This window comes from Equus quagga, chromosome 20, assembly GCF_021613505.1.
Source record: "Equus quagga isolate Etosha38 chromosome 20, UCLA_HA_Equagga_1.0, whole genome shotgun sequence".
Classification (NCBI taxonomy): domain Eukaryota; kingdom Metazoa; phylum Chordata; class Mammalia; order Perissodactyla; family Equidae; genus Equus; species Equus quagga.
Genome location: NC_060286.1, coordinates 24,412,132 through 24,436,970, shown reverse-complemented (window position 1 = coordinate 24,436,970; position 24,839 = coordinate 24,412,132). Strand labels below are relative to the sequence as shown.

Below are 24,839 nucleotides of genomic sequence, written 5' to 3'. Positions count from 1 at the left end.
ATCATTAATCATCAGGGAAACACAACGTAAAACCACGAGTTACCACTTTACATCCACTATAAAGGCTAGAGTCAAGAAGATTGACAATACAATGGGTTGGCCAGTATGAGACTCTCATACCTCACTGGTGTGAATAAAAAATGGGACAACCGTTTTGGAAAACAGTTTGGCGGTATTTCCTATAAAGCTAAATATACATCTATTCCGCAAGCTGACAATTTTACTCCTAGATTTTTACACTTAAAAATAAAAATATGTAGTTGTCTATGGGAGAGTGCAGCATGAGAGAACTTTCTGGGTGATGAAAATGTTCTAAGCCTTGGCTGAGGTAGGGTAACATAGTTTTGCTAGATTCATCAAACTGCTTGAAAACTGAGCATGTTATTGTATGTAAATTATACCTCAATAAAATTATTTTGCCCAGGATCAACCTAGAAAATCATGCATTTGTGATTCAACACACCTGTGGAGTTTAGGCGCGCCAAAAAGAACGCTGTCACAATTTTTTTGCCATCTGATAGTATGATTTTATGAAGATGACTGAGAGTCAAAAAGAAAAACAGAAAGGCTTCTATCTCTGTAAACCAAAATGGCAGTGCCATGACCCTTGGATTTTCAAATGGTTAATTTGATCAGCTAATAGCAACAAAAGTTTATTTTTGAAGTTTGTTTTTGTAGATACATGTAACGCAAACTCAAGGATGTTATCACAGAGATTTCCTCTTCTTAGGTGATACTTATAATAGTAAGTGGGACTCTTATAATACAATCATTTTCAACAGTAAGTTAAATGCTCATTAGAGTGAGTTACATAATTTAGACCTTACAGAACTCTGGTTATTATGGAAGGCATTGCATTTCAGTGTGTTCTTTCCTTCGGGATTACAGACACCGAGAGGTTCTCTTTCAAAATAACGTTAAAAGAAAACAAGATAATCAAAAATGGAAAGTATAAAAATGGAAAATGAGATTGCATATCTTGATTAAAAATGAATAAGTAAAAACTCTTATTAAACTAAATTAAAAAGGCTTTTAAAGAAAATAGCAGAGATCAGAGAACAGATCGCACTTTAGATGTTTCACCTGTTCTGAATTAGATTCTTTTCCGAGAAATGACCTTGACAAAAGATGGTAAACTAAGTGGGCAAGTTTGACTGTTTTCGTCGATTGTTAGAGATGACTCTATTCTTTCACAAATACCTTTATGAGGCAGAAATATATATACCACCCAATTCTCTTCTCTTTAGATAGAGTTTAAGATTTTCCAAGATTCACTTTTATACCAAAACACAACCAAACCATGGCTATTTGATATTCAGTTACAACTTATCAAATATTTATTGAGTACTTGCTGTCTTCTCTTTTGAAGTGGGAGATTTACAAAAAGTCTAAGACATAGTCCATTTCCTCCAGGATCTTAAAATCTAATTATGGGTAGAAGGTATGTGGGAAATAAAGTAATGAAGATTTTGACAAAAGCTCAAGACACGCATTAGAGTGATGACAAGGGCATGCACGATTAGTTAATATGCATTTTAAGACAACTGTGCTTGGAATTTGACGAATGAAACTGGACTTTTCTTTGTTCGTTTCTTACTTTCCTCCTACTGGCCTCTCAAATGCTGCTATCTCCATTGTCTTCTCTTCCTATGCTTCGTGGCTTTTTAAAAAAATTTGATTTTTTTAAAATTAAAAAATATTTTTTAAAATTTTTTTTAAAAAGCTTTTTTTTTAAAAAAGCAAATTTTTCAAAAAGCAAATTTAAGCAGTTTTTAAAAAGGAAATTACACTGGAAGCTTGATAATACAAACAGCAGACTCGTGTGCAGCCCCTCCTTGCAGTCTCTTTCTGATGCCCGAGAAGCAACCACTTTCAACGTTTTTTTTATTGAGTTCATAATAGTTTACATCAATGTGAGATTTCAGTTGTACATTATTTCTTATCTGTCACCACGTAAGTGCTCCCCTTCATCACCTGTACCCACCCCTCACCCCTCTTCTCCTGGTAACCACTGAACTGTTTTCTTTGTCCCAGTACTTGTTTATATTCCACATGTGAGTGAAATCGTCTGGTGTTTGTCTTTCTCAGTCTGCCTTATTTCGCTTAGCATAATTCCCTCTAGGTCCTTCCATGTTATTGCAAATGGGATGAATTTGTCTTTTTTTCTGGCTGAGTAGTATTCCATTGTATATGTATACCACATCTTCTTTATGCAATCATCAGTTGATGGGCACTTGGATTGTTTCCATGTCTTGGCTAGTGTGAATAGTGCTGCAATGAACATAGGGGTGCGTATGTTACTTTGGATTGTTGATTTCAAATTGTTTGGGTAGATACCCAGTAGTGGGATAGCTGGGTCATATGGTAGTTCTATTTTTAGTTTTCTGAGGAATCTCCATACTGTTTTCCACAATGGTTGCACCAGTTTGCATTCCTACCAGCAGTGTGTGAGGGTTCCCTTCTCTCCACACCCTCTCCAACATTTGTTATTTTTAGTCTTAGCGATTACAACCATTTTAACAGGCATAAGGTGGTATCTTAGTGTAGTTTTGATTTGCGTTTCCCTGATGGTTAGTGATGTTGAACATCTTTTCCTGTGTTTATTGACCATCTGTATATCTTCTTTGGAAAAATGTCTGTTCATCTCCTCTGCCTACTTTTCGATTGGGTTGTTTGCTTTTTTATAGTTCATTTGCAACCACTTTCAACTTTTGATATCCTTTCCATAACTGTAAATATTTCTTGATTTATTGGTTTTCAATTGACACCCTCAGGACTGACTCCCTATTATAGAAGATAAGGATTTAGTTGTCTTCATTACCCCAAACATACATCCTCCTGACACCTCCTCGACTCTCCTGAAATACTTTTAGGACATATTTAGTTAAACCCATATTTAGTACTTTGGTTATCACCATTCTTCACATTGTGATTTCCTTTCTTACGGAACTTTTTTTGCTTCTTCATGAAATGTCTGTCTCTCTTTTTTTATTTACATATCTTGGTTTGAATGGACCTCTTGCTAAGTCTTGCCACATGCTTTACAGTTCTGTAGAACACCTCTCAAGCCAGTTTTTCATACAGTCAATCATGTCAGATAATCTATCAGTCCCTTTTTATTTCTAGAACTTTCTCTTGAAGCCCTCCTTCAGCTCTGATGTAGATGTCTTAGTCTCGAGATTCCCAGGACTTCCCTTTTTCGTCATCCTGGGAATTCCATTTGCTTCTTTCCAGTGTAGATCTTTGTTTCTGAATTCCTCATTTTTCTCTTTCTTGGTCTATCTCCAAGAAAAGGTGAATGGGAAATCACGTTTTTGAGATTTTGCATGACTGGGAATGTCTTTATTTTACCTTCATCCTAGATAGATTGGAAATCACTTTCCCTCAAAACTAGGAGGATGTACTTTATCATCTTCTGTCTCTCAGTGTTACTGCTAAGAGGACTGATGGCATTCACAGGACTCCAGCCTTCATGAGTAACATGATTTTTCTCTTTAGAAGGTTCTAGAATATTCTCTTTATCACAGTTTCCATATCTTATGATGTACTTCCATGAGCTTCTTTTCATTTATGTGAGTTCTTTGTGGGAATTTTTATTCTAAAAACTCATTTCCTTCATTTATAGGAAATCTCCCACAATTTTCTTTTTTGTTTTATTTGCTCCTCCTAAAACTTTGTTACTTGGATGTTGGACCACCTAGTTTGAACTTCTAATTTTCTTATCTTTTCTCTCCTCTATTCCATCTTTTTTTGTGTGTTTTCTTTTCTGGGAAATGTTTTCCACTATATTTTTGAAAATTTCCTAATTTTTTTTTGTTTAAGCTATCATATTTTTAATTTCCAAGAGTTCTTTCTTTTCTCTGCAGCTTGATTGAGATATAATTGATATATAACATTGTGTAAGTTTAAGGTGTACAATGTGATGATTTGCTATATGTATATATTGTGAAATGATTAACACAATAAGGTTAGTTAACACATCCATCACCTCACATAGTTACTGCTGCTTCTTTTTTTTGGTGGTGAGAACATTTAAGATCTACTCTCCTAGCAACTTTCAGGTTATACAGTACAATATTATCAACTATAGTCACCATGCTGTACATTAGATCCACAGAACTTATTCATCTTATAACTGGAATTTTTGTACTCTTTGACTAACATTTCTCCATTTCCCCGAACCCCCAGACCCTGGAAACCACCAATCTACTCCGTTTCTATGAGTTTGGCTTTTTAGGTTCCTCATATAAGTGAGACCATACAGCATTTGTCTTTTGTTGCCTAACTTATTTCACTTAGCATACTGTCCTTAAGATTCAGCCATGTTGTCGCAAATGGCAGGAGTTCTCATGGCTGAATAATATTTTCTTTATCTTTTTTCTTTATCCATGTTTTTCTTTGTCCATACATTCATCAAATGAACACTCAGGTTGTTTCCATGCCTTAGTTATTGTGAATAATGCTGCAATGAACATGGGAGTGTGGATACCTCTTCAAGATAAATGGTTTCTTTCCTTTGGATAAATACCCAGAAGTGGAATTGCTGGATCATAGGGTAGTTTTGATTTTAATTTTTTAAGGAACTTCCATATCGTTTTCTACAATGGCTGTGCTAATTTACATTCTAACCAACAGTACACAAGGGTTCCCTTTTCTCCACATCCTTGTCAGCACTTGTTTTCTCTTGTCTTTTTGATGCTAGCCATTTTAACAGGTGTGTGGTTTTGATTTGCATTTTCCTGATGATTAGTGAGGTTGAGCACCTTTTCAAGTACCTGTGTGCCATTTGTTTGTCTTCTTTAGTAAAATGTCTATTCAGGTCCTTTGCTCATTTTTAAATTTGATTATTTGGGGAGTATTTTGCTGTTGAGTTGTATGAGTTCCTTGTATATTTTGGATATTAACCCTTTATCAGATATATGATTTGCAAATATTTTCTCCCATTCTGTAAGTTGCCTTTTCATTTTCTTGATGGTTTCCTTTGCTGTGCAGAAGCTTTGTAGTTTGATGTAGTCCCACTTGTTTATCTTTGCTTTTGTTGCTTGTGGTTTTGGTGTCCTACCCAAAAAATCATTGCCAAGATGAATGTCAAGGAGCTTTTTCCCTATGTTTTATTCTAGGAGTCAAGAGCTCTTTCTTGTTTTCTTAATATTCTTATATAAGGAATTATTTTATGGTTGTAAAACATTATCTCTCTGAGGATATTTGTTATAATGTTTTACTAAAGTTTTCTTCTGTTTCTTGTGTTGTCTCTATTCCTTTAAAGTTCTCCTCTCTGTTTTTCATGTCTACAGCTTCCCCCAAAGGTCTGGGGATCCTTGGGTCTGGGGATCTCTATCGTAACTTTCACATCCATACATATCACTGCCTGCTTGGATGTGTACAGGTCCCTCAAACTGTTCTTCCCCCTCATACAAACTCCTCCTACAGTCTTCTCTGTTTCAGGAAATGATGATCTCATTTGTCTAGCTGCTCAGGACCAAACCCTGGCTGTTGTCCTTGATTCTTCTCTTTTCCTCATTCCCTATATACATTTATCAGCACATTATGTTGGCTTTACCTTAAAAATACAGTCAGAATATGACTATTTCTTATCATTTCCACTGCTATTACCTTGGTACAAGCTGCTATCATCTCCTGCCTACATTATTTTGATATATTTCTAAGTAATCTTCCTGCTTGGTCCCCTACAGTCTATTCTCAACACAACAGCCAGTGTGACCCTGTTAAAACATAAGTCACATCATGGCACTGCTACGTTCAAAAAGCTCCAGTGGCTCCCCTCTATCTAAGAGCAAATCAAAGATTTCACAATGACCTCTAAGGCCATCCACAAGTTGCTCTCCCCATCCCATTATCTTTTGACTACAACTCCTGCTTTTTTTTTTTTTATTTAGTTCACTCTGCTTGAGCTACAACAGCCTCCTTACTATCCCTCAAACATACCAGGTTTGCCCTCACATTAAGCTCTTTGCACTTGTCTAGAATGTTCTTTCTTCAAATAGCCACATAACTTGCTCCTTTGTGACTTTCAGGTCTTTTCCCAGTTGTCGCCTTCTCAATGAGGCTTTCCCTGACCAGCCTTCCAATGAGTGACCTTCTCCTGTTGAAAGCTCCTCATGAAGAGTCTAGAGTTTAGCAAGTGCTTAGTCAATGTTTGCTGTACGTTTTCAAAGGTTGGTGGGAAGAGTTTAATGAAACTGATGGGAACTGGCAGGAATGAAGGAGGAGTGAGGGACTTTCAGGCAGGTGTGATGGCTAAATAAGAATGAAGGTCTGAAAGCTGAAGTTTAGAAATCATTTGTATTCTCGTAATATTTGAGAGCAAATGATTTAACCAAAGGAGAAGATATAGAGGAGATAGAGCCAACACCCAGGACTGAGCCCCATTGAAATACTGGGGCCGGGAGTTCTAGAGAGAAATCAGGAAAAGTGATCAGAGCGGTTAAGAAAGACAAGAATAATGAAGTGTCAAGAGACAGGAAGAAGTGGAGGTAATCATAATATTTAACATTACTAAGCAGATACTCAGTGCTTTAGATTTATTTTCTTATTTTAGCTTCACTACTTCTAGTTACTGTGTTTTGACAAATAAGAAAACTGAGGCTTGGGTCTCACAATTAGAGATGGAGCCAGGAATCAACTCCTCCAGGTCTAGCTCCGAATTTAGTCCACTTTTCATAATCGAGCATGCCTCTAGCAAGCAGGAAGGGCATTTTCAAGCAGTTGCACACCTGTCTTAACTTGGTTAGAGAGTCTTGTTAAAAAAATCTTACCAAGACTATCAAAACAACTTTTAAGCAGCACAAAAAAATAGGTAGTTTAATTTACCACTTCCAAAGAAGTAGAAATGGACACTCTCCCTTAAGGACAACATGCTATATTATCTTTAAAATGTGACTGCTATTTAAATACTATAGCATTTACCGAAGTGTGATTCAAATATTTATTGTATACTGTATTAATTTCGCAAACATTTGTTAAACTAGTACTGTGTTTCAGCCATTGTAATATGAACTAGAACTGTAGAAATGAAACAGACATAGCCCCTGCTCTCTAGGAGTGCCTAGAGATAAAGGCAGAAACATGTTACTGGTGCCATGAGATGCATACATAGAGGTGGTGGGGAATAGAGGAAGAAATTGTCATCTTTCCCTAAGGAGAAGGAAGGCCAAGAATGACTTCAGAGAGGAGATCTTTACTTGAATGTCAAAATGGTAGTAGTGCTCATCAGACAGATAAGGTTGTGGTAGGGTTTCCAAGCAGTAGGAAAAGCAAGAGTTTAGCACAGCTATATAAGTAGGTTGGAGCAAGAGGGGAGCTAAAATGTTGAATATGGATGGATCATTGGTTAGGGGTGTATAGTGGTGTTAGAGAAAAGTTGAAAATTATAGCAGGGCCTTGTGTACCACACTAAGGTCTTTATCCTGAGGGGAATGGGAGACCAGCATTGGGTTTTAAGATTCTATTTGCATTTGAACACACAGAGCTTTGTGGATGTTGTGGTTAAAGGGACCAAGATGGAAGGCAAGGGGAGATTTGGAGACTTGCCATTTAGACTCATGCTACTCAAAGCGTAGTGCCCATTGGCTGTTTCTTACCAGTTCTTGATAAGGTAAGAAGCTTCTGCTGAAATGTAAGCCAGCTACTTCACTAAGCACTCTGTTTAGTTTGGCCAACTTTGCTCTCATGGGGAGACTTTCTCCACAAAGGAAGCTGTGCTTTGATGTACAATCTGAGACTAGCTCTTCGCCTTGTAAAGGACCCGCACTTTGAGTGGTTCTGGTCTACACCACTGATCTTCAAATTCTTTCAATTTTATGTATTTATAAGTAAAAAGTGTTTGAGTATACATTTCTAACATATGTATATTTATGAGCTCTATACACATATTACTGCAATACTACATTATATACATTATAAAACACACTAAGCATATATTTTAAAAGGATAAGATGAAAATAAATAAATAATATCTAAAAAACACTTCACTAAAGTGAAAACAGTGTTATTAAATATACTTCACTAATTTTGAAAATTGTTATTTAACCCTTTCTGATATAGCTGTCCAGATGTCTGCTTCTGGTTCAGTTTATTTTGGTTTTGGTTTCAATGGCTGTCAATTGAAAAAGTTACCTCACAAAGATAAATGGTTCCAAGTGGAATAGGGCAGGCTTGGCTCTACTTATTAAATTAAGATTATCATCTTTCAATCCAATTCAGTAATTAAATGCATGTTTGTATTGAAATTCCTATTCTCGGATGTCAATCAGTTGTTTTTGCAATCTGATCTGAAGGTGCTTCATTTTCATATTTTGTACATAATGATTTTAAACCCTTTGCCACTCTTAATTTGAAAGATTTTAAAACAGGTTAAAATTCAATTTCTCATTTTAACAAGACAGGATTTTTATAAGTGACATCCATCCAACATTTTCACCAGGAAAATCACATAACATGGAAATGTTTCCAGATATCTGTTTCTAAAGACTCTTTCCACAGCACAGATTTCTTTAGAAAAGCAACAACTTTCCTTATTTGTTAGTGATATATCACCTTTATCTTGAAGGAGCAGTTAAAGATATCTTTAAAAAATATCTTCCAGGTTAAAAAAAAATCATATAAAAGGCCAATACTTTAAAAAAATTTGTCTTTTTGTAAAAAGAAAAATGCATAATACCTTTAAATACTTTTTCTGAGTTAACAATGAACCCCGTTATGGTACAGTAGATTTTCAGCTTAACTATGTCCTCTTATACGGAGCCTAGGTGTTAAGAAAATAAGGCCATAAACCCACCTCATTGAGTGCATTCAGTCTAAAAGTGAAGTAAAATTGTTAAAAGTGAAGGAGTGAGGATCTTAAGTCCTTGAGACTGGATCACCCACTGTTCCCTTGGGATGCATCCATTCCCTGATACCTGAGGGACAGTGGTCATCTGTATATAAAATATTAGTAAAACTTAATTTATTCTACTTTTTAAAAACATAAGTATAAATAGACCTCTAATTTCTTTTTGCCTTTCCTAATTGTCTTGCGCTTCTCCTGGGGTGTTGTGTTCCACTTTGGCAAGGACTTGAACAGATGCTCAAAGATGAGATTCTAAACTAGGCCAAACCAAGGGGATGGAGAAGACAGTGCTGATAACAAGCCTTGAGGGAGACAGCACTGACAGAACTTGATCACTGACTGCACGTGGAGGTATAAATCAGAGGAAATGCACAAATAGGTACTTTTTTCCATGCTGTTTTTGAAAATGTTTACATCCCATCTTCCCCAATGATGATAAGTTCTTCCAGGTATGAATTGAATTACCATTTACAGTCTTCCTTCTTTGTGCAAGGCAATACATATTCATATACCATTTTCTCTGCAAAGACTAGGGTTCTTTCCACTTATTTGTAGACCTTGTGTCTCAGAATTTTGCCAACAGCAGCTGCTCAAAAATGTCTGTCTTTTTTCCACAAGAGGGCTTCCAAGAACGTCCACACCAAGATGACTGCCTGCTCAAGCATCAGGATGGTGCAGTGGAGCATGGTGCCTTCTGAGTCTCAACGAACAAGGACTGTTTTCTAAGCAGTAGCCTATACAACTTGGCAGAAAAGTACTAGCAAAAGCCTTTATCCAGACAACAACATTCCTTACCCATGAGCGTCAGCTGCTCCTCTTAGTGCCCCCCTTCCAAAAAAAATAAATTAAATTTAAAAAGGACTGAAATATTCTTTTGTATGTCTTACTCACAGCAAGGTTGGTCCACTGTATACTCCTCCAAATGCATCTTTGTCAATAACTGTCAGGTATTTATTCTTGTTCAGGTAACTAGAGAGAGAGAGAAAGAAGATTAGGTGAGATTAAGGAAATTAATACGAATACCAAAATAAAATGTGAGCATGGTCTCCCTAGCTATTAACTGCTTTTTAAGAATTTGGAAAACACCTTACCTTCTTATGGCTGAAGCACTCAAAACATTCTAGGTTTCAATTGTGCAAGGTTTATATACATTAATTACAGCAGAAGTCTTTGAAAGTGAGCCTGTTTATGATCTAGTTTGCATACCTAGATTTTATAAAAGTTGCCTAATTCCCTATCTACCTGGCAAGGCAACTGTATTTTTCAATCCTCTTCAATACCAACTTTGTTTCTCAATATTGAGCAATAGTCAATAGTCCCATTTATTTTTGAAGACTAGGCTTAAATTAGGAATGGAATGAAGTTGGTGAGTGGTGATAGGGACTGTCAGAGATTCACAACTTCTCTTCGAGGCAGGGTTGCCAGATTTAGCAAATAAAATACAGGATGCCCAGGTAAACAATGAATAATTTTTTAGTGTAAGTATTCTGCATACAATTTTTGAAACATTCTTATACTAAAAAGTTATTTGTTGTTTATCTGAAATTCAAATTTAATTGGGCGGCTTGTATTTTCTCTGATAATCCTATTTTAGGGGGACAGGTTACGCAGACAAGATTAGAGTATACCCTTCATGAAGGGGTTTGATGCGCACGTTGATCTTTCCATTTTGAAAACACATTGGGCATTTGAGGGTAAAATATTTTTGAAGCAATTTAAGTCACAAAGTGATTCTGAAACATAAAATTATCTCCAAGTGGATAAAAGCTTCCAAGGACTTTGAAACTGGCTTTTTTCCCCCTAGCTTTTTTAGAGAACAAAAATTACCTAAAAAGAAACAAAGCACATATATATCCTTGTTATAAATGGTCTCAGTTTGCACATGTTTAGATTAACTCACCACATAGCCTAGTCAATTTAAGAGTTCGTAAATGGTCATCTGTTGATAAAAAGTGAATACAGCAGAGAGTTTGAGAGGTCTACTTAGATATGGAAAATGTTTCCATCATTCTATTCATGGCATTTGCTCTTCATAATGGCAAATTCTGAAGGATAATGGTTGATAATAATAGTGTGACGTGAGGACTTGCAGTCAAGATTCTTTCTCTAGAGTCCACAAGAAATGTCTCCTTGGTTAATTGGCTGTTCCTCTCTTTCTCTGAATCTGAGACGGGGAGAGGGAGGGTGGCTTCATTTGGGCTGACCTGAGGGGAAGCATCCTCTGTTGCTGTTCAGAAGGCAAAGGCAGGAACAGTGCTTCCATATGGTTCCTGCCCTTGGCCTCTCCTGGTCCAGCAGCTCTGCTCCTCTCCAGTCTTTTGTAGAGAATAGAACTTACTTAGAATAAGAGAGGGCAGCCTTGGAGCCAGAGATGGGTCTTCCTCGGAGCAGTTGGAGGAAGAAGTTTTACCAACCACCAATGAGGTCTCCCCCTCCTGGACAAGATGAGGGATTAACCAAATGACAAATAAGTACTACAACTCCACACAATGAGGTCTCATAAATTGGTATAAATTTTGTAATTTTTTCCCTTTTTTTCTTAAATTGAGGTTGAGAACTACCTATGAATGAATAAAAGAATCAATGCACCTCTCCTCAAAAATAGTGAGGTGGGTGATGCTAAACTTTTAAGGTGACACGTGATTGCTTTAAGGAAAAAATAGGAGAATGAAAGAATAGAAGACTCAGCATATGGTGCGGTGGCCAATTGACTTTCTTGATGGCAGTGACAAGGCAACTCGTTAAAAAATGCCATGAGGGGTTGGCTCAGACATGGCCTCCTCAGGCAGCGGCTGGACACCAAGCTTCCAGGGCACTGTTAAATCTGAAATGGAGGGGGTCAGTTAATCTCATATATATGCAAAGACCCAACTAAGGTGCTATTGCAGCCAATCTGTGCCATCTGGATGAATGGCTATCATGTAAGGCTCTCAACCACAGACTTCATTTGATCATTGTATGACTCTCCTTGAACCCACTGTGTCCTGGGAATTCCTTTGGTCAGTGGTAGCTAGAACAGGCAAGAGCCACTTTGAAGAAACAACAACTGGAGAGATCTTGACCAGCATGATTTTGTAAAAAGACAACTAAGCTTAGCGTAAATGTTGCATTGGCTTGCATTTCTTTTTGTATTCTTTGGACCATGCAACTTGCAGATCACATTCTGTTCCCAGTCTGCTGAAAATCAAGTAAGGACTGGTGAGCTCATCTCAGTTTTTCCTCATCTCTGACTGCTGCAAGTGAAAATCGGCTTGCTCTAATCATTAGAAATTATTATAAAACTAAATAATTGCTTGTCCAATTCTGCAGTGTTTTCATCTGATATTCAATACGCCCCCAAGGATAAGGAGGCTGGTTGATAAGCATTGCCGTTTACCAGAAAAGCTGCAGAAGATTTGAAACTGGGAAAGCCAGCCAGAGTCCAGGAGGGGAGAAGGAGGATGGAGAGAGGGCACAGCCAACTTGAACGGAGATGAACTGAGTCTTGGGGGAGGCCGTGCTCTCTAAAACCAACAAGGTTGTTTGGGCACTTTATCTCTTAGAGATAATTAGGTGCTTAAAAATGAAACCATCACTCTGCCTTTAGCAGTTTGGAGGACTGCCTTATTGTCAAAGTTTGTCATAATGCAGGAAGATTTTATCCTTGCGTTCAGATTAAGGATCCTACCTTCCCTCTGAAGGTAGTGGGATGGGATGGAGAAACACATCCACAGAAGCCTTAATATCCAGGAAGAAAGGCTTCCATCAGCCCCATTTATCAAATGTTTACTGGGAATGTCAGTCTAGTTAAACTGATTCCTTGACTGTGACTTATCCTGGTTCCTCTGAAATCCACATTCTCTAAACTAGCTTGGGTAAATCAGTCACAAATCTTGGTAGGTTATATGGGTAACTTACTCCAGACAATTCTTATTTTATAGGGGGTGTGTGATCATTTAAAATATCTCTTGAAAGGATGCTGTGAACTTAAAAGAGAGCAGAAAGTCTTAGAGTTAGAGGTGAAAGGAAAGACTTCTTGAAAGTCAGGATTTCTAAAGTACAAATCCTGGGAAGGACGTATGAGAAGAGAACTGGTATCACCTTAAAAAATAATACAGCCAATGCTACATGTTTATGTTCAACACCTTTTCACTGGAGGACTTATGCTCCTTTGAGAACTTAGTGGAAGAAATGAAGTTCGTCCTAGAAAAGATCTGTCAGCTCTTTCAGAGCGGGGAGGGGAATTAAGAAGTCCTGCCCTCATTTTAGTGCCGTGTACCTCACAGTTAAGGAAGAACAATGTGGTCAGAAAAATGAAATCGTCAGGAAAGAGTTGGGGAAGAAGAGCCAATTGATGAACTCATTATTCTAGATAGAATATTATGGCTCACATCCTTCCCCATTGGACTCATTTTTGGCACATAGCAGCCGTTCCGTAAAAACATGCTGGATGAATAAATGAAAGTTCAGTTGCTAGGTAACTCGTAGCTGGAGGCACCTTCTATATTATGTTTAGATGAGGAAGTGACCTATGTCAGAGGGAGGAGGATGTCACTGTGGCAAAGAAAGTTGTGGGTGCTGCTGAGCTTTGCTCTCTGGGGGAGTTTTAAGGGACATTTCAGCTCCAAGATGGAGCTGGCTTTGCATCATCCCTGTAGGGGAAACTTGGGCTGTCACCTCTTTATGTTGTGAGACTCTCATGGGAACACTTCTGTGGGGAACCGTGTTTCCCTCTCATAGCTTTGGCTATTTGAAAGATTAAGAGGAAGCCTTGCCCAGCCCTCATTGCTCCATGGAAATCCTTTTGGTAGCAGAAATCAGGACACCTGTCTGTAAACAGTCACAGGTGAGAAAATGCTCAAGTTTTCCAGAGGCAGCAGTAAAAGCCAGCCTTGGAGCATATCCTACAAGCTGTTCAAATACTTACTCCAGGAGAAATAATAGCCTGCTTACTCCTATAATCTTCTCTATCGTCATCTTCCCAGTGCTCCAAGCTGCAGTGTTTTGCTTCTAATCGGCTAATGTGTGATGCTAATTAGCAGATGAATTGTGTTGATTTCTCTGTTCCTAGTGATTAGTGTTTCGGTACGTTCTCAGCACATTAAAATCGTATTTTTTCTCCCTGCCCAAATGTTTACTGTCAGATAGTAGCTAGTTACTGGAGTTTGACAGTAGCAAATACAATACAGAGAATTAGACATTCTAAATAAGCAATATATCCCCACACCAGATTGTGTGGAAAGAGAGGATGGAACAGAGGTTCCAGAGAATGAATCTGTGACTTAACTTGCAACTGAGAGCAGTTCAACTTCTGTTGAGCAAGGGATGCTTGTATTATTATTAATTTCACATCTGAGTGATGACAGTGTGCTTGGTTCCATGTGAAATCACAGGACCACGTGCTTCACACATCTGCCATAATTTTCATGAACTTTTAACTAATTACCCAACTGCTGCTGAGGCATCAGTGCTTGTTCTCAATGTGGAACTTGTCCAACTTGACTGCAATCATACACTAAAGAAGTAGGTCTAAATGAGGTCAAATCTGCTAACTTTAGTAAATTGGCATGAGGTGGATGATGAGGAATAATTGCTCTTTTAGATGACACATTATCTAAATTATAACCTAAAGATATTTGAACATACTTCTGGGGAATTGACCAAATTGCTAACATGCTATGCGCAATCTTTGAGCACTATTAGGATCATTATAAGATACTGATGTGTTACATTAGTTTAAAATCACAATTAGCATTGAGACCAGAGGCAACAGTCCTATGTTAAAATCTCAAAGTGTGAATACTATTTTATTATTACCATGGAAACTTGACCTTTGTTTTCTCTATCTACAGCTCAACCTTTATCTTCCTCTAGTCCCACCGCTCCTTATCATGACCATCATCTTGCTTTTACCTTAGATTTGTATATCTTTTACTGAAGTGCTTAAATCTAAGAAAAAATAATTTTCCATCAACTATTAGGATAGAATGATGAACAGACGGAACATTGTTTTATAACAGAAGCAGAGGTTCAAGTTTGGATTCAAAATACTGATGGGGAAAAAAGATCTTTGTTTTCTATTATGATTGGATCTGAACTTTCAAACTGTAAAATATTTTTATCCAGATACTTCTTATCTTTATCCCATGCTGTTTTTTTATTAATGATTTTTTAAACTGAGGGATAAGTGACGTAATATTATATTAGTTTCATGTGTACAACATAATGATCTGATATTTGTATATATTGTGAAATGATCACCACAGTAGGTCTAGTTAACATCAAACACCATACATAGTTACAAAATTTGTGAGTGTGTGTGATGAGGACTTGTCAGATTTATTCTCTTAGCCACTTTCAAACAAGTGATACGGTATTATTAACGATAGTCACCATGCTGTACATCACATCCCCCCTGATGTATTTATTTTATAACCGGAAGTTTTTACTTTTTGACTTCCTTCACCCATTTCACCCACCCTTCTTCCCCCACCTCTGGCAACTGCTAATCTGTTCTCTGTATCTATGAACTTGGTTTTTTGTTTTGTTTCATTTTTTAAATTCCACATGTGAGATCATATGTATTTGTCTTTCTCTCTCTGACTTATTTCACTTAGCATAATGCCCTCAAGGTCCATCCCTGTTGTTGCAAAAGGCAAGATTTCATTCTTTTTAATGGCTGAATAGTATTCCATTGTGTGTGTGTGTGTGTGTGCGTGTATACATATATATATATACACACACACACACCACATTTTCTTTACCCATTTACCATCGATTAACACTTAGGTTGCTTCCATATCTTGGCTATTGTAAATAATGCTGCAATGAATATACATCATTTCATTGTATGAGTGTACATATCTTTTCAAATTAATGTTTTCATTTTCTTTGGATAAATACCGAGAAGTAGAATTGCTGGATCATATGGTAGTTCTATTTTTAATTTTTTGAGTAGTCTCCATGCTGTTCTTCATGGTGGCTGCACCAATTTACATTCCCACTAACAATGCACAAGTGTTCCCTTTTGTCCACATCCTTGCCAACACTTGTTCTTTCTTATCTTTTTGATAATAGCTATCCCAGTGAGGTGATATCTCATTGTGGTTTCGCTTTGCATTTTCCTGATGATTAGTGATGTTGAGCATCTTTTCATGTACCTGTTGGCCATTTGTATGTCTTCTTTGGAAAAATGTTTATTCACATCCTCTTCCCATTTTTTAATCGGATTGTTTGCTTTTTGGTACTGAGTTGTATGAGTTCTTTTTATATTTTGGATATTAACTGGTTATCAGATACCATGCTTGCCCTTTACCAGGAATTAGGAGAAATACAACACATATTTCATCACACAATGGTCATCCTCATGTAATACCTTCGTCTAGACCAGAGATCCACATACTATCACCGTTGGTCAAATCCTGCTTGCCACTTGTTTTTTGTAAATAAAGTTTTACTGGAACACAGCCATACTCATTTGTTATGCATTGTCTGTGGCTGCTTTCACACTACAATGGCAGAGTTGAATAACTGCAAAGATCCTATGGCCCACAAAGCCCAAAATATTTGCTATCTGGTCCTTTCTAGAAAAAGTTTGCTGATCTCTAATCTAGACTATTAAAAATCAAGAAGCAAATGATTCTCACTTAAGAAATATTTCCCACATTTGTTAAACTCTTCCAAATAACTTTAATATTTTACATAAAAATATCAAGAAAGTATAGTGAAAATGGTGCACTGATTTCTTTCCTGTATTTCAAGGATAGTTACAGTGACTAGAACAGACTATACTTCAGGGAACCAGTGAAGTAAAATCCATTGTCTGCAACAGAATAACTCTGCCATGAGCTGAGCCTTTCACAGAACCCATGGTATGGTCTGAGAAGAAAGTTGGTGGGAAGGTAGAGAGAGTCTCCTTACATAATCTTTTCATAGGTTTAATTTCAGAAGACCACTAGGTGATCTGAAACTCTTATTAACTTTTTGATTCTCCACAGGCCACCTCTAGAACAAACCTTGTTAAATTTAACTGCCTCCCAACAAGGTGGTGTATTAAAAGATTCTTTTGATTAGCATTCCCCAAAAAGTGTTCTGTGGAACACCATCTCAGAGAGAGGCTCCTGGAACCAAGAGCTCCCTGGGAAACTCTGCACGCTATATCCCCCTCTTGGATACTAGTAATTCAGATTGTTCTATTAAAAGACCAGAGAAGTCCACCTGTATACCTTTGTTTAACTTTCTAAGGTCACGAATAGCTTTTAAAGAGTAACACCCATTAACTTGCCATGGAAAGAGAGTTCAAGGAACATAATTTGGGAAATGCTTTCTCGCCCATCTCTTCTCTTACCACAGAAGCTGGGGAGAAGCCGGGATAGAAATTATTATTCCCTTGTTAGTTTTTCCATCTTTTCAATAGAAAATGTCTCTAAACTCCTTTGATAATCTGTGGCTGATTTTATGACCAAAGCCCTAAAATAATCGGCTACTAGAGTTACACTGAGATCCACTTAGCACAGTAGTCTCCTGATTACAGAGATTCACTTTGGAAATCTCTTGAAGTCTTTGTGGAGCTCTCTAAACATGACCAAAAGGCCAATTATGAGCAGCTGTGAGATGTTTGAAGCAAGATAGCAAACACGGCCTAACTTCACCCCCAGTTCTTTGAATTTAATCACATTTTACCATCCCATGCTTTCCATCAAGGTGTCCCCCGATCAGAGCCCATTTGGAAGCTCACTGAGCTGGTGACCTTGCTGCATCAGTAAAGTCAGGTTCTCACTGACAATGAGACCGTTGCTTGGTCTGATTGTTCCCTGAAACTTCTACTGGTTGTGCCTTGAGTCTTGAGTGGCCTCCTTTCTCTCACATGAGTCCACTCTTCCCAGCTGCAAGATATTTTAGCTTCTGTATTTTGTGCCTTTAATAGACTGAGCTAAGAGTGCAAACGTTCTCCTGGGCTAGGAAAGAGGCAATAGTGGGCAGAGGAGTTGGGTGTCCAAGCCTTGGTGGTGGGTGGTAAGTCAGCAACAATGAATCCCAGCAGGGCACAGGGAAAAGAGTCTTGAACCAGGGGATCCAGGCCCAGCTTTGGCTTGGCCACTTGATAGCTCTATCAAATTTTAAAAGCCACGTTAAAAAAAAACAAAGCCATGTGTTCACTTCGGGCTTCATTCCGCTCATAGGTAAAATGTAACTATTGGACAAGAAGCTTGATAACAGCAGCAGTTCTTGACTTTTCCTTTACATCGGATTCACAGGGGGAAATTTTTAAATCCCCATGCTCTGGTACACTCAGACCAATTAAACCAGAAGGTCTGGGGGTAACACCTAGGCATCAGTGCCTCCAAATCTCTTCAAGTGATTCCAACTTGCAGCCAATATTGAGAACCATGCTCTGGAGACCTTAAAGTCTGAATTTTATACTCAAAGTCTCTGTCAAAAAATGATAACTGAGAGTGATGGAGGGTGATATCTTCTAATGCCTAAATATGGCAGGATAAAGAAGCAAATAATTTAAAGCATAGATCCTAATCTTCGGCTTTAAAATCTTTTGCTTGTGCAAAAATAAAAGTTTTAGAAGTGAATTATCCTATATCTAATGTTGGTTTCTGGTCCTTTGTAGTTTTGATTCAGGCAAGAATCAGCAGGACACACCGAATTTAGAAGCTCTGAATCAGCTCTGGTTGAAAGTTGCTTTATTGTCCCTTCCACTGCCCTTGCTAATGTGGTTCTCTGTTGTCTTAATGTTAACATCTTGACACCCTCAGTGTCTAGAACAGTGTGACAGTCTTCTGAAATCTTTATACCTGAATATCTACAAACTGTCTTAGTTATTTTAAGAAGTCCCCATTCCCTACTTCATTCATTGAAAATTTGAATTGGGAAGATCATGTCCCTAAGGGTCATGGCTTGCTAGGAATAGTTGAATCAAAGAGGAAAAAGTTTGGTTAGATTTATGTAATATTAAAATCGAATGCTAATCATTTAAAAGACACGATAAATCTAGGGAAAATCAAGCTTATTTCTCCAAGCAGGGAGGCCAATGTTATTGGCTATTTAATGTTTTCAGATATTTTCAATCTGAAATACATATTTGGATTAGGTACATTTCTCCCTAATGTACATTGACCCTTAATATTGCTGCCCTCAAGTTGACCCCAATGGAATGTGTGTTCAGTGTGGGCAGGCAGCACATTGCTCCCATTCATCTTTGTATCACCAGTGAATAGCACGGTACCTGGCTCATTGTAGGTGTTCAATAAATATATTGAAAAATAAATGAAGGATGGTGTGAGATTTCTGTGATAATGTTAATACGGAAGTAGGGTCTTTCCAATACTGTAAATAAATTTGATGTAGAAGTATTCATGTTACGTTATTGAATCTTTTTTAGACTTCCTGTATAATTATATATTTTAGAAAATGACTACTATCAGCCTGAATGAGCCCACAACTAGACAATCTAGAAAAAGGTACTCCAACTTTTCATTTGATAAAGACTACTGGGAACCCAAAGCCTGGAAAAGAGTGAGACCTCATTTCAAAAGGAACTGAGAAAGCCATGCTTAGGTATAATGACTTGAAAACTTATTAGCATTTATTCTTTAAAAATAGAATAACATCAGAACCTACTACCTAATCCCGGAACCAGAGCATCATTTAATCTACATGTGTGTTTTTTCGCATCCAGGGCCCCTGCACATGGTTGTGCAGGTTATTTACCTCACCCTGCTAAAGCGTGGTCAATGGACAAGCAGCATCAGCATCTCCTGGGAGCTTGTTAGAAATGCAGAATCTGGGGCTCACCCCAGATCTACTTAATCAGATTCTGCATTGTAAATCTAAAAAAACAAATTTTGAGAAGCACCGTACGTCACAACAGATCTAGAACCATGGACCTTCAGATTTTGCAATAATCATTTCTGGAATATAAAATGACTATGTATTAAATGTTTAAAGGGGAAAAAAAGATGGAATCACAAAAACATGAGTAAGCAACAAGATTGTCAAAAATGAGCAAGCAAATTTTTTTAAAAGCAAATAGAAGTTCTAGAATTGAAAAATAATAATTGTTATTTAAAAAATACTCAATAAAGTGTTATAAAGCAAATCAAATACAAATCTGTGGTTTGTTGCTTCAGCTGACTCTTACCCATGGTGGTTTTTTCTTCTCCTGTGTGTCATTTTTGACCGTGAGCTCATATTTGATTGATCTTAATCTTTAAAAAATCTGGGAGCCTGCACTGGGATTCTTTCCTCCGTCGACGTTTGCATGTATTTCTGCCAGGAGTCAGGAGGTACTATTAGCATAGTACCACTCCAGCTCTCATCCAGGTTCCCTGGATTAATCCAGGAGTCTCAGGTCTCCATCACTTCGCCTGCCTTCTCACTATGCTAAAGCCTGGTCTCCTGGCACCACTGATGTTCGCAGCTGCCCCTGTGGGAACTCCACCCTCTGTAAGCACCCACCACTTTGTTTTCAGCTCCTTGTTTGTTATTTTGTTTTATTTCCCTCTCTTGGAGCTATGGCATAAAATGTATTTTTTTAAATGTATGATCTAGTTGTTTGTAGTAGGAGGGCCCTACAAATTAACTGGTCCACCATGGTGTGAGAAGTAGACTTGACTAAAGCTATTTTTCAGTTATTAGTTATTAGGTTAAAAGGTACACCAGGATGGCTGAACCAATCCACAAGCTCTTAGACACACTTATGCCCTGGTGTAGATACTGGGACCACAAACGCGTAATTGAAAAGCACAACAAAGACAGAAACCCGTGTCAATGGCTATCTGTTTGCCAACCTCTTCCTCCTGGCATTATTTATTTAGGGGGAAGGCAAAAGTTGGATATGGCTTCTCAGCTATTTCTGAGTGAATCAAATATCAACTGACAGCTTTCCTGAAAATGTCAGAAAAAAGCTAAAAGAAAAACCTTACTTTCTGAACAGCTTTGAAGTTAATTAAAGACACATTTTTACTTCATATACATAGTAGAAGAATATTTACATACACATGCTCCTACAAGCTAACTGAAGGTAACACCGTGGTTCTCCATTTTATTGAGGAAAAAAACTTTGGGATTTAGAATTGGAGTTAATGAAATGTCCACTAAGTTGGCTCTTGCCAAGTTCCTTAACATCATCCTCAAGTCTTGGTCATACTAACTCTGGGGTTGAGGAATGCTCTGGTAGAACCTATCTCTAGCAGAATTCTGACTCAGTGGATGGTCTTTCTTGGCAGTGGGAGTGTGGGAGAGGATTGCGGTTTCCATAACTACCCTTGACTTACACAGCATCCAGCTTTGTCCCATTGAAAGCATGTCCTTGGATTGAAGTAAAGCCATTGTTGTATAGTTTCCTACAATCAACAGAGAGAGGAGAAATCAGTGACCTATAAGAGGTGGTGCTGGCCTTCTTCTGAAGGTTGGACTTCATTTCTTCAGTGTCAGAAATGGGAACAAATATTCTCAGGTCCCACATACAAGCTCCACAAGAAAACTTTACAATATGTCTTGTTTGGGACATAGGATAGTATTTCCCAGTTTGAATCCCCACTCCCCAGACTTAGCTCCTAGTAAGTTTAAGCTGTTTCTCAGAAGCAGATTCACTCTGAGGAACAAAGATTTACCACCATTAAGGACTTTTAAAAAACGTTCCACATGTACTCAAAAAACAGGGATTTCAGGTAATAGTTAACCCAAAGTCAACAATGGAGGAATAACTGTAGCTCCTTAAGATGAACACTTTAAAAGACATTATTCACATGAATGCATAGGTTTTATATTTTTCTACTTAAAATGTTATTTCACATTGTATTTTATCCATATTTTTATCCTCAAGGCTTATCATAGATTAAATCCTTAATGCTTCTGGGTTGAATTTAATTGAACTTCCAAGACAAATCTAAGAAAGTAGATAGACCAGGCCCTTTTGTGGAAATTTTAATGTTTTAACTTGTTGCTGTTTCTGCAACTAACTCATTCATACAATGATTCCAGAATGAAGTATCTCCTTTATTTCCTAGTCAAGTTACTGAGACTGAGATGTGGAGGTGACGTCTCAAAGCCACCTTGATGCAGAGCTGTTGGGAATCAGGATTTCTGACCTCAAAAGAGCTTTTTCCCACCCACCAAAAGCATATGGCATTTCGGCAGGAGAAGAAGCCCCAGCCATGGGAACTTATGGAAATGTATGGGAGTTATTGGGGGCTACTGGCAAGAGATAAGAGAAGGCAGCCATGACCACAATCAGGCACGGCTAGTGGCAATTGTAGAGGAACTCTGAAAGCCACCTAGTTCACCACCTGAGAACTCTGGTAATGCATTAAGAAGCACACAAGAGACTTTAGATGATCCCGAGAATTTCTCAACTTCTATTATCCTCAGTTTCCTTATCTGTAAAAATATGATAAATGTTTAACACAGTGAGGGACACTTATGAGACAACTGTGTTAAAAGGAGTACACTGAAAATTGAATTTATCCTATGTAGTTGCAGAGAACTGAGAGGTAATGTTTGTTTGTTTTTGGTTTTGCTTTGTTTTAAATAATTACACAATGAGTTTAATTCCAGCTACTAAGGTGTCCTGGGGGAGGATTGCAATGCACAGTGATGCTAGGCCCAGAGGCTGGGAAACTCTGCTGGAAAAGTTAATTTTTCCTGAACTAGAGTTCTTTCATGAAGATGTGAGAATTATACATTTGGTATTTCTATTTTCCCAAACTCTGTTGAGAGTCTTAGACAATAAAAATTTTCTTTGTTGGAATTACATTTCAGAGATTAAATAAAACTCTTATTGGACAAGTAGGCCTTAAAAAGGGAAAACAGTAAAGGAAGAAAAAAACAGCGAAGAAAGAAAGAAAAAGGATTGCAAACTTTAATTCAAACTATCCTACCAGGAATATGGATACAAATTCTGCTGTTGGACACATATCCTTTCATGTTTCTAGCTTTTTGAGCATGAGCTTCAAAGAAGCAAGGACTTTTTCAGGAATGTTGAAATAAACATCTGAAAAGACAATGGATAACCCATGCCATTCCCACCTCCAGATTTCTGGAAATATGAGGTTCCTTCACTCAGATGTTTATCAGATGCCTCCTGGGCCCCATGCTAGGTGTGGGACAACGAGCAGCTCTCACCTGAGAGGTCTATTTGGGATATGGGGTCCTTAGAAAAATATGCCGAAAAGTGAAGGTAATATTCTGTAAAGAAACTGAGAATGGGGTTTATGTACAATGAGTGATAAATGGCACAATGGAAACCCTTACAGAGGAGGTAAATGGCCTTGAGGTTTGGGACTGAGCAGGCTAAGACCCAGGTCTTTGTTGTATTGTCAAATGAAATGATGGCTGAGAAGGAGTCTTTGTCTTTTCAAGAGAGCTCTCCCCAGGGTTCCAGGAGAAAAATGAACTGAAATGCTTTGCTGTAGTTAGAGTCCCAGAGGTTGCGATAGCTTCAGACGGCCTAGACTGACAGACTTAGAATGGCATGGAAATAGCCCCGGAGAAGAATTATGTGGAAGCTTGGATGACTTTTGCTGGGGAATAATTCACTCAGGTTTGTATATGATAAAGAACCCCTGGACTGTAGTATGACCAGAGAACAGATGCTGGGTGACAATCCAAGCAAAGAACCCACGAGGCCTGAACTTGGCTAGTGATGCTGAAACTAGAGGAAGGGATCCTTTGGATGTAGCCCCAACTCTACTTTGTGGCTAATTCCACGAGAGAGGGGAATTCTCTACCAGTTTGGAGAATTAGCTTATCTTTTATACCTCTATTGGATCTTCTCCATTAGAACATTTTGTGAATTTCCCTGATAAAGCATCTCCTTTTGAACATAAAGAGCAGAACCCATTCCAGCTCTGGAAAAATGATGCTGTAGAGCAGCACTATGTTTTCTATTCATTACCCCTTTATAGGAGCTGGATAATGGTTTGTGATGACGGAGTTAACGTATGAGTGCAGACAGTGTGAAAAGCCCTTAGCAGCACCATTGTCTAACTCAGTGACCTTCGGAAAGTCACTTAAATTTGTTTTAACCCCAGGTTCTTCCTCTGCACAATGGAGATACCAGAATACAGAATAGTATATCAAAAGGCCTGTAGGCCAAATCTGGCCCACTGCCTGTTTTTGTAAATAAAGTTTTATTGGAACATAGCCATGCTCATGAGCTGATGTATTATATATTCAATGCCCTAAAATGGCAGAGTTGAGCAGTTGCCACGCAGGCCAGGTGGTCTATAAAACCTAAATGGCCCTTTACAGATAAAGTGTGCTGACCATTTCTATAAGGGAATACTCTTGTCTTGTCACCTAAACCATTTCGTCTTCTACAGAGTACCATACCATAAGGCAATACTCTTATTTAACTATGTGCGACCCTTGGTAGACTATAGAGCACATACTATAAGGTGGTATGGTTCTTGGGTGACCTGTGAAAATATGACAATGGCCCAAATAAAAATTCAGTTGTTGGCAGCAGTGGAACTGGTAATACTCACACTGTCAATGTTTCATTGCACAGTCCCTGAAAAGCGTTCGCAGGGATTGAAGTCATGTAAGGGTTGTCTGTAATTTCACTGCAAGAGAGGGACGAAAGCATTTGGTGAAAAAAATACTTTCCTTCTGGAGCTGGGCTCTTGCTACACATATGCACTTAAATAAATAACCTGATATAGTTCAGTTTAATCTTATCTCTTTTTAAGTTTCGTTGACCCTTCGTAGCTGATGGTGGCTCAGAGATCTGGTGAGGTGGTGACAGCTGTCCTAGGTGGACATGCACTCAGAGCCCCAAATGTGCCATAAGCAAGTGAGTTTGGGTGTGGGCTGACGTCCCTGACTTAATCCTCCTCTGCAAGGGGAGCAGCTGTCTCAGAGACTTCTGAATCTGTGACAAACAATTTGTCCACAGCAAATAGAGTTTTCTTTCTTTCTTTTTTTTTTGAGGAAGATTAGCCCTGAGCTAACATCTGCTGCCAATCCTCTTTTTGCTGAGGAAGACTGGCCCTGAGCT

At 38.1% G+C, this 24,839-nt stretch overlaps 1 protein-coding gene across 1 annotated transcript in view; it reads right to left on the bottom strand.

The window, feature by feature from the left end:
• Window positions 1-24,839, bottom strand: part of TSHR (thyroid stimulating hormone receptor) — a 151,412-nt gene that overhangs the window by 19,685 nt on the left and 106,888 nt on the right. Inside the window, exons 6-8 of the mRNA XM_046647729.1 lie at window positions 24,328-24,405; window positions 21,115-21,183; window positions 9,740-9,817 (exon numbers count right to left, since the gene is read on the bottom strand). Of these exons, the coding sequence (XP_046503685.1) occupies window positions 9,740-9,817; window positions 21,115-21,183; window positions 24,328-24,405 (225 nt within the window). The remainder of the gene's footprint in view (window positions 1-9,739; window positions 9,818-21,114; window positions 21,184-24,327; window positions 24,406-24,839) is intronic.